The sequence below is a fragment of the Lemur catta genome, chromosome 3, assembly GCF_020740605.2.
Source record: "Lemur catta isolate mLemCat1 chromosome 3, mLemCat1.pri, whole genome shotgun sequence".
NCBI lineage: Eukaryota > Metazoa > Chordata > Mammalia > Primates > Lemuridae > Lemur > Lemur catta.
The window spans coordinates 2,853,375-2,868,182 of record NC_059130.1 but is presented as its reverse complement, the minus strand read 5'-3'; the positions used below and the strand labels follow the sequence as shown (position 1 = coordinate 2,868,182).

The 14,808-nt window shown below is 46.5% G+C and overlaps 1 protein-coding gene across 1 annotated transcript in view; it reads right to left on the bottom strand.

The window, feature by feature from the left end:
• Window positions 1-14,361, bottom strand: part of UCK2 (uridine-cytidine kinase 2) — a 70,627-nt gene extending 56,266 nt beyond the window's left edge. The window contains exon 1 of the mRNA XM_045546607.1: window positions 13,985-14,361. Coding sequence (XP_045402563.1) covers window positions 13,985-14,083 — 99 coding nt within the window. The 5' untranslated portion in view covers window positions 14,084-14,361. The remainder of the gene's footprint in view (window positions 1-13,984) is intronic.
• Window positions 14,362-14,808: the final 447 nt, after the last annotated feature.

The window sequence follows — 14,808 nt, the reverse complement described above, 5'->3', positions numbered from 1 at the left end:
AGCTGAGTATCATTACGAGTCTAGCTGTGGATAAATTTAGTTCCAGAACATCAAGTGGAAGTGCTTGGTAACAGATGAATGAGAAAGACGCCCAGGAAAGGACTCAAGGCAGGAAACAGCCAACCTGAGAACGACTGACAAAGGAAGAATACAGAGTAGGGAGAGGGAGAAAACCAGTGAACCAAAAAGGGGACTCAGAGGCATGACAGGTCCATAGGCAGCAAAGAACCCACGGGGGTGACTGAGAAAGAATGGTGAGAGAGGGAGAAAGCAAACCAACCAACAGTGGTGAAACCAAGAGTTTCCCAGAGGATGGGGGCACTGTCAAATGTCACAGAAAAAATAAGGAATCACTAGCTTTAAAGGCATTTAGAGACTGGGTAATTATTGGTGACTTTAGCAAGAAAAGCTTTACCATAGCCATTAACACTTTGCAACTGCTCTTGACCCAGGACAGCACTTCCTGACTGCCCCACGTACTGGGCACTTGTCACATCTTCAACACTCAGACTGAAGACCACTCTACGTAAGAGGCTGGGGCTACTGGGGGCAGCCTGCATTCCAGGATCCTGGAATCTAGGAGTCAGAGGTATAAACAGCAGACCACAGCACGAGAAAATTAATGTTACAGGAGACCTGTAAAGGGAGTATTATTTTGTTTGTTCAGTTTGACAGACACTTATTAAACACCTGCCATGTGGTCAGGTACTGTGCTGGGCACGGGGTTAACAGAGTTAGACCTAGACATGTAAGGTCAGGGGCTTTCTCCAATCAAGGAGATAATTTGTAATCTGGATTAAAGAAGGATTGTCTAGGCATATGGAGACTTTATTTTCATATTTATGTATCTCCTACACAAGGCTAAGCTCCTACAGTCACACAGGTCTTGTAAACTACAGCTGTAAAACACTGCCTTATCTCCAGCAGGTAGTCAAGAAATAGTTGACAGGAGATGGGTGCGAGTGTTCCGTGGTTCCAGTAATAACCTATGTCCACTTCGTGATAATCCATTGAACCATACGCTTACAATCCGTATACTGTTATGTGTTCTGCTATGAAAAGGTTTTTCAAAAAGAGAATGTTAAAAAAAAAAAAAATGCTTTTTCTTGCCCTAACTACCCCTTATAAAACAAGTCGCATTAACTCTTTTAAAGAAAAGGTCCAACTTGATTAAATGCAGAAAAAGATAGCGAAGGCCTATAGCAAGCTGGTAACAAGAAATTAAGAAAACTGAAAGGTCACTCCTAGAGAAGGGTCCCCAATATCCGACTAGTTGTGGGCCTTTCAGCAAAGAAAAAATTACAAAGGTCCTTAAGTAATGAACCCCACGTTAGTCAGAGGGAATCAAACGGTTAACTAGTGGGTCCTCACCGCTATCAGTGCTACCGTTCACGGGCACCATCGGACTCAGGTGCCAGGGAGCTGTGCTGTCAGAACTGCACACCAAGGCTGGGCAGAGACAGGCAGGAGGAACTAGCTCCAGAGATACATTGTACCGCACGATGACTACAGTCAACGCAATGTATCCTGTACTTGAAAATTGCTAGGAGAGTAGACTTGAAGTGTTCTCACCAGCAAAAAAGTGGGTGAGGTAATGGATATGCCAATTAGCCTAATTTGGCCATTCCACAATGTATATATACATCAAAACATTAATGTGCACACAAAAAATACAATTTTTTCAAGTAAAAAATTTTGAAAATTTTTTTAAAAGACTGGCTAGAGAGCCTATTCCAACAGCACATCTGTGCAGAACATGAATCATGGTACAGGCGACTGACCTTTGCCCACAGCAGCAATGCTACTACGTACGCACTTCACACGTTTTATCATTTAATCCTAACAGCTCTCCAGACTAGACATGATCTCCTTTTCAGATACAGGAATGGGTTCAGAAGAAACAGATTAAAGTGGCCAGGCAGGGATGCTAATACGAGCCTAGCTGACTCCAAAGCCTGTGTTTTTTCCACTCCATCAAGCTGTCTGGGCTCCCTTCCAAACAAACCAGGGGTTCTCGATCCTAACTCAAAGCGAACACGTAAAAATCTTAAAAGCCAACTAGGCCGAGGGCAGTGGCTCACGCCTGTAATCCTAGCACTTTGGGAGGCTGAAGCAGGAGGACTGCTTGAGGCCAGAAGTTCAAGACCAGCCTGAGCAAGAGCAAGACCCCATTTCTACAAAAAAACAGAAAAATCAGCTGGGCATACTGGTGCATGCCTGTTTAATTAAGTCCTTGCTACTCAAGATTACTTGGGCCCAGGAGTTTGAGGCTACAGTGAGCTACGATGACGATACTATACTCTATCTCAGACAACAGAGAGAGATACAGTCACAAAAAAAAAAAAAAAAAGCTTCAATTCTAACATACCAAAAAAAAAAAAAAAAAAAAAACCTTAAACCCCACCAAGACCCAGCAAACAGAGCCTGGAGGCAGGCCTGGGAGTTCTTTCCCAAAGGCCATGTCTGAGACACACGCTTTGCCACCTCCAGCCTGGATGTCTCCTGACCTTGTTGTCTTCCAGAAACCAAATGGTCAGTCTGGTGCCCACTTCAGTTTGTGCTTACACTTCCTTCCAGGAGAGTATTCACCACCTCTCTTGTTCAAACACTAGGCACCACTCGATATTCTGCTCCTGCTCTCAAATGTTTATTTTCACCACAAAAGCGGCAGATAAAAATGCAGTCACTGACTAATCAAAAAACCATGTTTTACCTCAATTAAAAAAATCAAAAATCAAGAAGTCACCACGAGATGTGCCTCACCCGAAACGACAGTTTGTGCACCAAATTCAGACTTCTGGAGAAATTCCAGACAGAGTCCCCCCAGGCAACCAATGTGCCCTGTGTTAGACACACAGCCTCAGAAACCCCCTACTGAGCTGGAGCAGTCACACCACAGCTGCTTCAGTAAATGTCACCCTGATCCCAACGCACCTGCTGGCAGAGATGCCAACCAGTGAGCCACACGGGTGGGGCCGGCTACCTGCAGCCCTCAGTAGTTGCCCTGGGTTCTGAGTTCTAAACCTGCTCAGAACTACTTCTTACCAATCCCATCACGAATTTACTAGAATAGAAAAAAAAGCAAGCACCCTAACTGCTTCACAATTTACAGGGTGTTTGCGTTTCTTTTGTCAAAAAAAGAATGTTTTTAATAGCAATGTCTCAAATCTTAACACTACTGTTTCACAGCAAAAACTATGAAGTTTGTAACACATATAATTATGTATCATCTGTGTTGACAAAAGGAAGAACACTGATCATCCAAATGCGACAATACAAAATCACACATACAGCTTTGCAAAGCGTTTCTGTCAGGTCTTTTTAAAGTCTCTCTGATTCAATGAGGACGTGCCCTATTCGCAACAAGCACACTAACCGCAGCAGATAAAAAGCTACCAACCAGGCTTCACCGCCTTAGGACTCTGCTCAGTATTCTAATTCCAATCCATACTAAAAACAGACCTGTGCTGAGACTACTGCAAGCTGCCCAAAGCAGACATGGGTTTTTTCCTAATGTTGGATCCATCTTTCCATTACTAATATAGGGAAGATAATCATTTTGCTTTAAAAGATCTGCTCTTATAGTATTTCTTGAGTTAAAGATCCAGTTCATACCAATAAGCATTCAGTTAAACAAAATAGGTGACAACCCTGAAAGAACTTGACAGCAAAGAGTTGTGTTAAAGTCACTCTCTGGCTGACTTTGTACTTTTTAAATGCACCATTAGGCAGGCACCTAAGCCACCTAGCATGCAGCCTTACCCCAAGCTGTCACTGACAACATCCCAGCAATGCTATCCAGGTGAAGGGATACAGGAGAAAGTACAAATCTGTACAGCAAAGGGACAACCATCCATATATAATTCCCAGCAACAGGTTTAAATGCTGAAAACTAATATTAGAAGAGGTAACTGAGCAAAGTAGTAATGCGTTCATTCAATAGACATTTGAGTGCCCATGGTGCACAATTTTAAATAGGGCGGTCATGAGAAAACGCTTGAAGGAGGCAAAAAGGAAGCCCAGACTGATACCCAAGGGAAGAGATGTCCTGCAGGACTGGTCCACCAGTGCAAAGGACCTGTTTGCAGGGCCTTGTTCCTTTTTGAGGAATTTGGGAGTCAAATGGGAAGCCACTGCAGGGTTTTATGCAGAGCAGGGAATTATCCGACTTTAACAGGGTCACTCCAACTGCTATGAAGAGAACAGAGTGTACAGGGACAAGGGCAGAAGAGGGAGATGAGTCAGGAGACGACTGCAATGGCCCAACTGAGAGACGATGGCGGCCTGGGCCGGGTGGAAGCAGAGGAGGTGAGGGTGGCCAGGCTGTGGGAATGCCGGGAAGGCAGGGCCACCAAGAGGCCTCGAGGGACTCCGTTGTCATGAAAGCAAACATGCTTGAAGACCATCGTCCAAACCCAGCACTCCTACCAGCCCCTTCTACCACAAGCTCTCTCTGGACAGCCTGAGAGACTACAAGAGAGGAAGAGAGTAGTCAAGGACGACCCCAACGTTGTAGGCCTAGAAGGATAGGGAAGATAATCACTTCAGTTTAAAAGATCTGTTCTTACAGTATTTCTTGAGAAATACTAAAAGGATGAAGCTGTCACCAACTGAGATGGTAAAGGCTGCAGATTGAGCTTAGACGAGGAGTTAAATATTGGACATGCTGAGATTCCTATCATACATGGAGTCTCAGAAAGAGGTCCTTAATATTTGGTTATTCAACAAACATTTGAAAACCTGCCCTGTCTTTGGACCATACATTAAGCTCAGGCAATAGTGAGGAAAAACAGTCTCCGATCCTGAGAGCTTGGTGTAGGGAAGACACACTAAACAAACGAGGACCACGGGGCGGGGGTGATTCTCTACCTGAGGTCTGTTTAGCATGCTTTAGCAACACCAAAGAGGAGCAGCCAAAAGGAGCAACGACTTTTTACGAGTGAGCACACAGGGTCCCAGGACCTACGGGACATCTAGCTGGTATCCAGTTGACGTGAACGTTGGCAAGTGGCAGGGGATGTCAGGCTTTCAGAACTCCAAAGAAAGTTTACAAATACCTACCACTTAACACAAGCTCAGATCAAGAAGTATTAACACTTGGTCTGTGTGACCAGCAGTAAGAAAACAATTACAGGATACTCAGGGATAGTCACAGAACTGCGAGATTAAGGGCTGTAAGAACCCTCTTCTACAGATGAGTACACAGATACTCAGTGAAGTGACAACAGTAGGCTGGAACCCAAGTGCTATGCTTTGAGTGCGTTCCCCAAAGGTCATGTGTCGGACACTTGATTCCGAGAGCAGCAGTGCTGGGAGGTGGGGCCTAGAGGGAGGTGTGTGGGTCACGGGGCACCACCCTCATGAATGGGTTAGTGCTGGTGTCATGGGAGTGGGTTCCGTATAAAAGGAGAGTCTGGACCCCTTGAGCACAAGCCTGCAGAGCACAAACTCTCTCCTCACCCTACCCTTCGACCTTCTACCACGGGATGACCACGAGGCAGCAAAAGTCCCTTGCCAGATGCCAGCCCCTCAATCTCAGGCTTCCCAGCCTCCTGAACTGCGAGAAATAAATTTCTGTTCATTATAAATTACCCCAGTCTCAGGCATTGTCACAGCTCAACAAAACAAACTAAGACACTTCAAACTAGGGTATGTGGAGACTTCCCATGGCCTGAGAAGGCAAGGATAGTTTTAAGCGAATCAGTTAATCCAGTCCCAAATTTTCAACTCTCCCAAAAGAAGTCTCTCCCAAGATCACAAATGGGAGATATCCCCTTTCCCACTTACCCCTTCACAACCAGCCTTCTCCCACGCACCACTTCTCCACCCTGAATCCAGGCAAGAGGTGATCTGCAACACTAGTGCAATGCTAGAAAATGAACGACTTAAAGACTGGATAACAAATCCCTTTACAAGTCGGAAGGTTCCAGTTTTCTGCTTTCAATAAAATTAGGAGGCAAGTAGGTTGATTCACAAAAATCCATTGTGTTCTGACATAGAATATGAAAGGTTAAAAACTGAGTGACCCTTGTTACAGTAGACCTGCCAAAGGTGGGGGGTGGAACTGAGTGACCTTGACCTTGATATAACAAAACTTCTTCCACTCTCATCTACTTATTTATGTCAACAGAGTCCTCAAAAATTTAGATCTATACAAATGAAAAATCTCATCCTAGCATTAAGCAGTAATCATCCACAGAATCATGAAACAATTGGGGGTGAAGGGCTCCATCTACCTCATCAAGATGCTTTTCTCAAAATGTCAAATATATCTATTTGTTTTGACCAATGTCATACTAGTAAGTAGAGTAGAAATACAATCCAAAAGACATTAATACTTAAGAGACTTACGAGAACATGAAGTAAAATCTCAATGTGCATACGTACTTTTGTCGCATGAGTATGAAAGAATGATCAATAAAAGATTTCCAAGCAGAAAAATAAATGAAATTGGCTGGGCACGGTGGCTCACACCTGTAATCCCAGCACTTTGGGAGACTGAGACAGGAGAATTGCTTGAGGCCAGGAGTTCCAGAAGAGCCTGAGCAAAAGCAAGATTCCATTTCTACAAAAAATAGAAAAACTAGCCAGGCATGGTAACAGCACCTGTAGTCTCAGCTACTTGGGAGGCTGAGGCAGGAGGACTGCTTGAGCCTAGGAGTTTGAGTTTGAGGTTGAGGTTGCAGTGAGCTATGACAATGTCACTGCACTCTAGCCCGGGCGACAAACTGAGACCCTGTCTCAAGAAATAAATAAATAAATAAATAAAATGAAATTAACATCTGTGGGAGAATTGGAATTGAAATATGATTTCAAGGAAAAAAGAAAAACATGGACATTTCTGACTCAAATAAGAGCTTCTTCATGATTTTTAAATGTATGACAACAGGTCAAATTATTACAGTTTTAGAGCCCACTGGATACATTTACAAGAACAGTGAAACAATTATTATTTTTAAATGTCAGTATTTACACTATATCAGAAGTTACTTCCTTGGCAACTTTTTATACCTACGATGAAAAAAAACTGATATCAAAAATATTCGATGGGATAGAAAGAAATAAAAAGAAATAGAAAAAAATGTTAAAGAAAAAAATTAATATTAAAAAAAAAATTCGACGGGATAAGGATGCTAACATGTTTGAAGACCATCGTCCACAATCAGCACTCTTACCAGCCCATTCTATCCCACACTCTCTCTGGACAGCCTGAGAGACTCTCTGCCTGCAAAGGGCAAAGACAGGGCTCATCTTCACTGCTGAGGAGGAAATCCCAGACACATCAGCAGAACTTTGGACTTCCAGGGCACAAGAAGCAAGGGAAAACAGAGCATGTTCGCTGACATTACAAAATGGCCCTTGTCCCCTGCTAGTCAACCACAGGAATAAAAAATGGCCAAAATGCTGGACCAGAAAGCACACTCATGGACTGATTAAAGCAATAAAGAAGCACAACTCTACAACACCACACACAAAATTCCTATGCTGCTGCCTTGGATGTACCAGGCAAAATTCTCACCACAGACCACATGCAACTGGAACAAAAGGAGCCTGCCCAGAGGGTACTGAAGGTTAAGTGTGGGGGTTCAGAGAAATACTGGACACACTTTTCCTGTAGTTTCACAGGGTGTACCCAAATGAAAAGTACTGCTTAAAAACAACAAAAAAAAACCTCCAATGCTATGAAAAGAGCATCTTTAATACCCAGTTGGCAAAGCAAACTGATTTTTTCAGAATATCCCCTTTTTCCATTGTTCAAAATCCTCAAAGCATACATTTAGAAACATTGCCCCCACATCTAATCAAATTACCGGTTTTGATTTTGAGAGGCCTGAAAACCCAATGCTGGAGGTTTATATAGTTCTTTATATTTTTCAGGTCATTATATTAAGTTTGGACTTGATATAGGATTATATTTCAAAATTAATATAATTGAAATGATTATAATTCAGATCTAATTTGGATTATGTTAAATGACAGTACTTTTACGATTGTAAATACTTTGGATTTATCTATGTGAATTCTCATGTTAGACTTTTACTCTTGCATGAATGTGAACTGAATGCTAATTAGTATTTTTGTCAACCTCTGACAACTATTACACCTTTCATTTCGTCTTTTAAAAAATCCTGTCTTTTCCTTTTTATTTTCACATAAATTTTGCAGTTATTTGTTCATAATATTTCACTTTTAAAAAGTTTGACTTGCTATTTAAAGTTTTACATAGGATTGAAAGAAAATTAAAACATTAAAAATTATGTTAAAAAATACTTGAAAATGTTTCCATCATTAAGCAACTTTGTGGCCAAAAACTGTGTGTACCTATAAAACTCATAAATAGAAACTTGTAGGCCAGGCATGGTAGCTCACACCTGTAATCCTAGCACTCTGGGAGGCCGAGGCGGGAGGATCATTTGAGGTCAGGAGTTCAAGACCAGCCTGAGCAAGAGCAAGACCCCCATCTCTATTAAAAATAGAAAGAAATTAGTTGGACAAATAAAAATATATAAAATTAGCTGGGCATGGTGGCACATGCCTATAGTCCCAGCTACCTGGGAGGCTGAGGCAGGATTGCTTAAGCCAAGGAGTTTGAGGTTGCTGTGAGCTATGCTAATGCCAGGGCACTCTAACCCAAACAACAGAGCAAGACTCTGTCTCAAAAAAAAAAAAAAAAAAAACTTGTAAAAACTTATAAATAGAAATTTTTAAACTACTTTAAAATACTCCAAATGAGGCTTTTCAATGGGTTTTTAATCTACTAGTTAAACTTAAAACGTAGCACCCTGGTTTGCAAAAATAACTGATGGACAACAGGAGATAAAAATTTCCTAGCTGGTTTTTAACAAAAGCCACTGCATTATTGGGGGATGGGAATATTATGATTTAGTAAGTCCTGCAAATGATGACTTTCTTCTACTTGGATCTTTTTATGGGGTAACTTTTTCAAATATGACAGTCATCAAATCAAAATTCAGATGACCAAACTTAGAACAAAACCTTTGGCCTTGTATTATCACCAAAACTAACACCACCAAGGTCATCCAAGATTCACCAGGTATTACACAAGACTTTTAAAAATAAAACATTCTTTCATCACAAATAAATATTTTAGTTAAGAATCGAAAGACTTTACTCCATTAAAGATACCATGTGTTCTAAATGTTTCATTTTTCTCATTCTTTTATAATTCCTATTTTTGTAGGAATTTCCTAATTTCATAATTATAAATATTGAGTTATACCTACATTTTTATATATATGATACATATATGAAAAGACGATCGAATGCTTTAATGATAAATCAACTTAATAACAAAATGGTATAATGGACAAGAAAGCATATATACATACATACACACACATACAGAGGGAGTACACTCTCAAACCTTTCCTATTGATTTGAAAAATTGAGACAGAACGTTGAAAAGATTTAGAGACCTTGAGCAGTTCCAACAGTACCATCCCAGAGCCCACTAGCAAAAAAGTCTTCAGCAGTGATTTTCCCAAATGCAATCTGTCCCCATCACAGAACCTCATAAAGAGCAAAGACAAAGAAATGACATCAAAGCAAATGCTATGCAGTGAGCTGGAGTTAGGTGACCACAGACAGAGAGAGCATGAGAAACCACACTTCAAAGACACCCAAGGATTAAAGAAGGAACACAGGCTGGGAAAAGGAATATGGCAGCAGGAAAGGAACTGCTGAGGTCGCAGGGCCTTTCTTCTTCATTCTCCCAGGCACTGTGCTAGGCACCACACAATGAACAAGACAGGAGAGTTTTAGGCGGAGCAAACTACAAATGCATACATGCTTGGATGGAGGAGAGCATGCCCTGCCAAGCAGCGGGTGTGGCCAGGCCTACTCAGAGCAAGGAGGAGAAGACAGGACATCAGAAGGGCCCGATCACACCAGGCCTTCCCAGCCACAGCAGCAGTTTAGCATGATAGAAAACAGACAATGCCAGCTCTGAGAAAAACAGGGCAGAAGGACCAAACCAGTCCCACGGTTCGGGGAACACCTAGCAGAAGGACGGTGTGGAGTAAGTGATCGATGGCCATGGCAGCTGAGGTTCCAGGAACAGGGCAGTGGGAGCCAAGGTGACGCGGGTCCAAGCACAGGCTGAACCTCTCCAAAAGCAGATGCTGACTCATGGTCAAGCTGCACAGAGGTGACAGTCCACACCTCTGAGGGGACTGCAATTTCCTCTCTTGTCCTTTATTATTCACTCACAGACTAACCTCCCTAAAAATACAAGGAGTGGTTGCCGCTTATGGACAACATTCAAACCACAAATAGATTTAGAAGACGAAAAATCTGGATCCTAATCCCAGTTCTATTACTAAGTCAAAAGTTCTCCCAACCCAATCTTCCATGGCCATCTACCAGTGGGGAAGAAAGACACTTGCCTGACTTCAAAGGGAAGAAATAATCAAATGCTTTAATGATAAATTCGCTTGATGAGTTGAAGCAGCTTAAAAGCAGTAAAACACGAAGGACAGAGACCTTCCCTCATATTTCCTTAAATTCTGATTTTCCCCTACTCCCAAGCACTCAATACAGCCGTCTCTCATACTCTGGTGGGGGCAGCAGTCAACAAATAAGCATAGTATAAGGCAAAATGTGCTAAGTCTACGGAAGCAGAAGAGGAAAAAAAAATTCTTATTAAGGAAATGGACAACAAAGCTTCCTGGAGGATGCATCAACAGAGCTGAGGCTTAAAAGGACTAAAGGCCATTCCAAAGGGAAGACCATAAGCAAAAGCATAAGTGAAGACAGTTCAGTAAGATATGTCTGTGTGCATTTGGCTGAGTAGAAAAATAAACAGCCTGGGGCTGCATTTGGGGGCTGAGGGGATTGCACTGTGCTGAAGTACTTGACCTGCACTCTGAGCAATCAGGAGTCATTGAAGGTTTCCAAAAAGAAGAATGGCACAACCAGAGCTACGCCTAAGGCAGACCATTCTGATGGCAGTGTAAACGAGCAGATTTAGAGGCTATTTTCATTGGCCGAGGAAGCAGTCACAAGAATAGCAAAAATGAAAAAGAAATGGCTCGTAAAAAGTCAGGGTTTTTTTTGCAGACAAAAAAGTTTAAACATTTTTTTCCTTCCAGTGTTACTTCTTACTATCTCTGGACTCACCCTTTAGGAGGAAATATGAGATACTGGTTTTTTAACATAGGTCAGAATAACCTTCTCAACCCACCACAATTTTAAGATGACCTTTAAACAACAATTTGCCATGTCAGCCTAGCAAAGTTTAAAGTTCCATCTAATTCGTCTTCGTTTATAAAACAAACTACAAAATGCGATACATGGAGCTGCAATCACTAGTCTTGCCTTCTACAACCAAAATAATTTAGTCTAAGATGAAATACTTGTACTCTGGGCAGCCTCAACATTGAGACAAATTAGAGCCCACACAGGAAAATGCCTCCTATCCCTCAAGAAAATCTGTTTTTATAAAGAAGGGATCGGGGAAGGGAGAAAACAACCAAGATCGACACAGGACTGCTGGCCTACAGGATCTGCCACTTCCTTTGGGGTAAGCACCTCCGAAAACCAACATTCATTCCTAGCCATTCCAAGTAGCCCCTTTCCAAGATGCCAGCATAAATACGTGCTAGCTCCTTTCCGCATATCTTCCTCAATTCTTAAACAAGGCAACAGCAGGAACTGAGCAGCACTGGTCTAGTCCTAGCTCTGCCACTAAATACACAATGTGAATCCATATTAACTCAGGCCTCATTTTCCTCATCTGTAAGCGATGAAACTAACTGTTGGGACTCCAGAGCCTCTGAGGCTCCTTCTGGGCTCCGAAACTGTTCTTTTTGAAGATGCTCTAAAGCCCTTTGCCTTCTCCCAAATCCCTTTAACCAGCCCCAAGTATCGACCTGCCTTGCTTCCAAACCCTACTGCACCGCAGTGCTCAGGTCTGAGATTTCCAAAGAGTCGGGTTGGTTGACACTGGCTAGCCTCCAACTCCCAAAAAGAAAAAGAAAAAACTTTGAATTTCTTAGAAAAGTACTAAGGACTGGAATAATATGAAATGTTAGAAATCCAAGGCGCCTTTGAACTTTTTTTTATAACAAAAATTATAAAAATAATCCTAAACGATGACAAACTATGATATGTCAAAAACGTACAACAGGCTTTGAAAAGTGAATGAAAACAGACCCTTCCTTGCCTGGGAATTTCTACACTCTTCCTCCTGGGTGAAAAACAGGGACAGCAGACAATTGGTGACTCTCATGTCGTCTCACTACTCTCTCCCATTCCACACATTACCTAAGCAACACATAACAGCTTACACGGATGATCATCTGCAAACAAGTTACCACTGAGAAACATAAGAATAAGGAGAACGAAGTTATTTCACCTTTCAGGGTCTCCGTGTTCACCTCTGTGGTGATTAAATTATTTAGATGATTACCAAGGTCATTTTGTTTCTCAATATTCCACCTATCTGCAAGTTTAAGCAGATCCCTCCCCCGCCCCCAGGAAGACCGGACTTTGGGTTAAAATTTGGACCCCACTACATGACAGGCATTGTGCTAGGAGCGCTGGAAACACTGCCACGAACAAAAAAAAGGTCCCAGTGCAACAGGAATATGCTACGGAAACAAAAGAGCAAGAAGAATTCTAAAAGAACAGGTAATGGTTCCTGAAAGGGCTGGCATCCTGGTTTTGCTTTGAATTACTACTGGTAAAGGACACATTAAAAAATGACATTTTAAAAAAGCATTCAACCGGGGAGCACACAGAATACAAACTTAAGGGACCTAACGCAGGCGGATCCCCAGCCCCACGAACTAGGTGCGAAATCAACTTAATAAATAAGTTCCACAGGACCCGCCGCCGCGCCTGGGTCCCCAGCGCCCAAGTAGTCCCGACCTGGAGAGAAAAATGCAAAGCCACCATGGAGGAGGGGCTGGGGGCAGGCGGCCCGGGAGCGACAACCTCGTGGCGCTGTCCTCACGGCGCCAACCCGCCTCCCCAGCCCCGGCGGGCAGCACCGCGCCTCGCCACGCCCGCGCGCAGCCCCCGGCTCCCGCAGGCTGCCCTTGCGGAGCCCGTGCTCCACGTGCAGTCGGGAGCCGTTTGTTAAACGGTGGCGGAAACGAGTAGCCACGTCTTAAAAGCAGTCAGGGGAGCAAAGAAAGAGCCATCTGGGAGGACTCCACCCTCCTTCACCTGCAGAAAAAGCCCCGGTAAAGCTAGGAAGTCATTTCCCTGTCCCTGCTCGCCTTGCAGATAAGACAAAGGAAACGGGCTCGTAGGGGAGTCGGAAACCCGCAGGACGACCCCTTTCCGTGGATCGAGACGCGTACGCCCCGGACACCGAGGAGCACGGAGCCAGCACAACTTTCTCACTGAACCCGACCGCGTTTCCTCTTACAGCCGGGAAAAACGGAAGCCCCCTACTATTATCGTGTCACTGATGCGCCGCACCGACTGGACTCCCGGGCTTTGACCCGAAAAGCCCTGTAGTCCCCAGCCCCTGCGCCCGGCCCGCCGGGTGCTCCCCTTCCCGGGACGCCGCCCCGCGCGCTCCCGCCGCCGCGCAGCCCTCCCGGTCGGGCTTCTCGGCTAGCTCCACCCGCGGCACCCAGGCTGCGCCGCGGGACCAGTGCCAGGCCGGGGGAAGGGCAGCATCAGCAGTCCGCGGGGGTCCCGCTCCAAAGCCCCCACCCCCGCACTGGACGTGCGAAACAATAAGCATCCGCCTTCCGTGCCCCTCCCCCACAGGACCCCGGCCGCGAGTCACCGCCGCGCGGGGGGAAACGCGACCCAGAGAGCGCCAGCCCTGTGCCCGCGGCGAGTGCCCTGGCACCTGGATGGCCCGAGTCCCCGCCCGCCCCGCACGCGGAGCCCCGAGCCCGCGCGGGGAACTCTCGGCGCCGGAGCGCGGCCGGGAGCGGAGACGCGCGGGCCACGCGGCGCCTGCGGCAACTGGCACGGCCCGCAGCCGCCGGCCCCGCAGTACCTTGCCGCTGGCCGTCCCGCCGCTGACGCCGATCAGGAAGGGCTCGCCGCCGTCGGGCTGCTGCGGGTCCTGCAGGGTCTGCTCGCTGTCCCCGGCCATGGCTCGCGCCGCCCCTCCTCCCGCCGCCTGTGCGCACGGGCGCACGCTTCCCGCCCGCGCCCACGGCCGCGGCCGACTCCCGCGCTCCCCGCAGTCGCGGCCGGGCGCTGCCGGGGCCGGGGTCGCCGCTGCTCGTCTCAGGGCCTCTCGGAGCCCGCTGGTGCGGCCGGGTGCCCGGAGGAGCCGCCGCTGCGTCTGCCCGCAGCGGCCGGGCCGCTTTACATCCCAGGCCGAGGTCAGCGTGATGCTGCGGCTCCAATCCGGGCGGGCAGCGCGCTGCTATTCGCCGCGGCGGGCGGCGGGCCAGCCCCCGCCCCCACCCCGCCGGGGCCCAATCCCCGCCCCCGCCCCGCCAGGGCTCCGCCTCCGCCCCCGCCCCCGCCCCGCCAGGGCCCAATCCCCGCCCCCGCCCGCCCCGCTGGGCCAAATCCCCGCCCCCGCCCCCGCCCCGCCGGGGCCCAATCCCCGCCCCCGCCCCGCCCCGCCGAGGCCCAATCCCCGCCCCCGCCCCGCCCGGGCCCAATCCCCGTCCCCGCCCCGCCCCGCCGAGGCCCAATCCCCGCCCCCGCCCCGCCAGGACTCCGCCCCCGACCCCGCCCCGCCCGGGCCCCGCCGCCCCCGCCCGGGGTCTGGGGAAGGTGTGAGCCGGCCCGCCCGGTTAACCCTTTCCCCGCCGCTCCCTGGCGCGCCCGGAGGACAGAAACAGGCTTTGCTGGGTTGTGCTT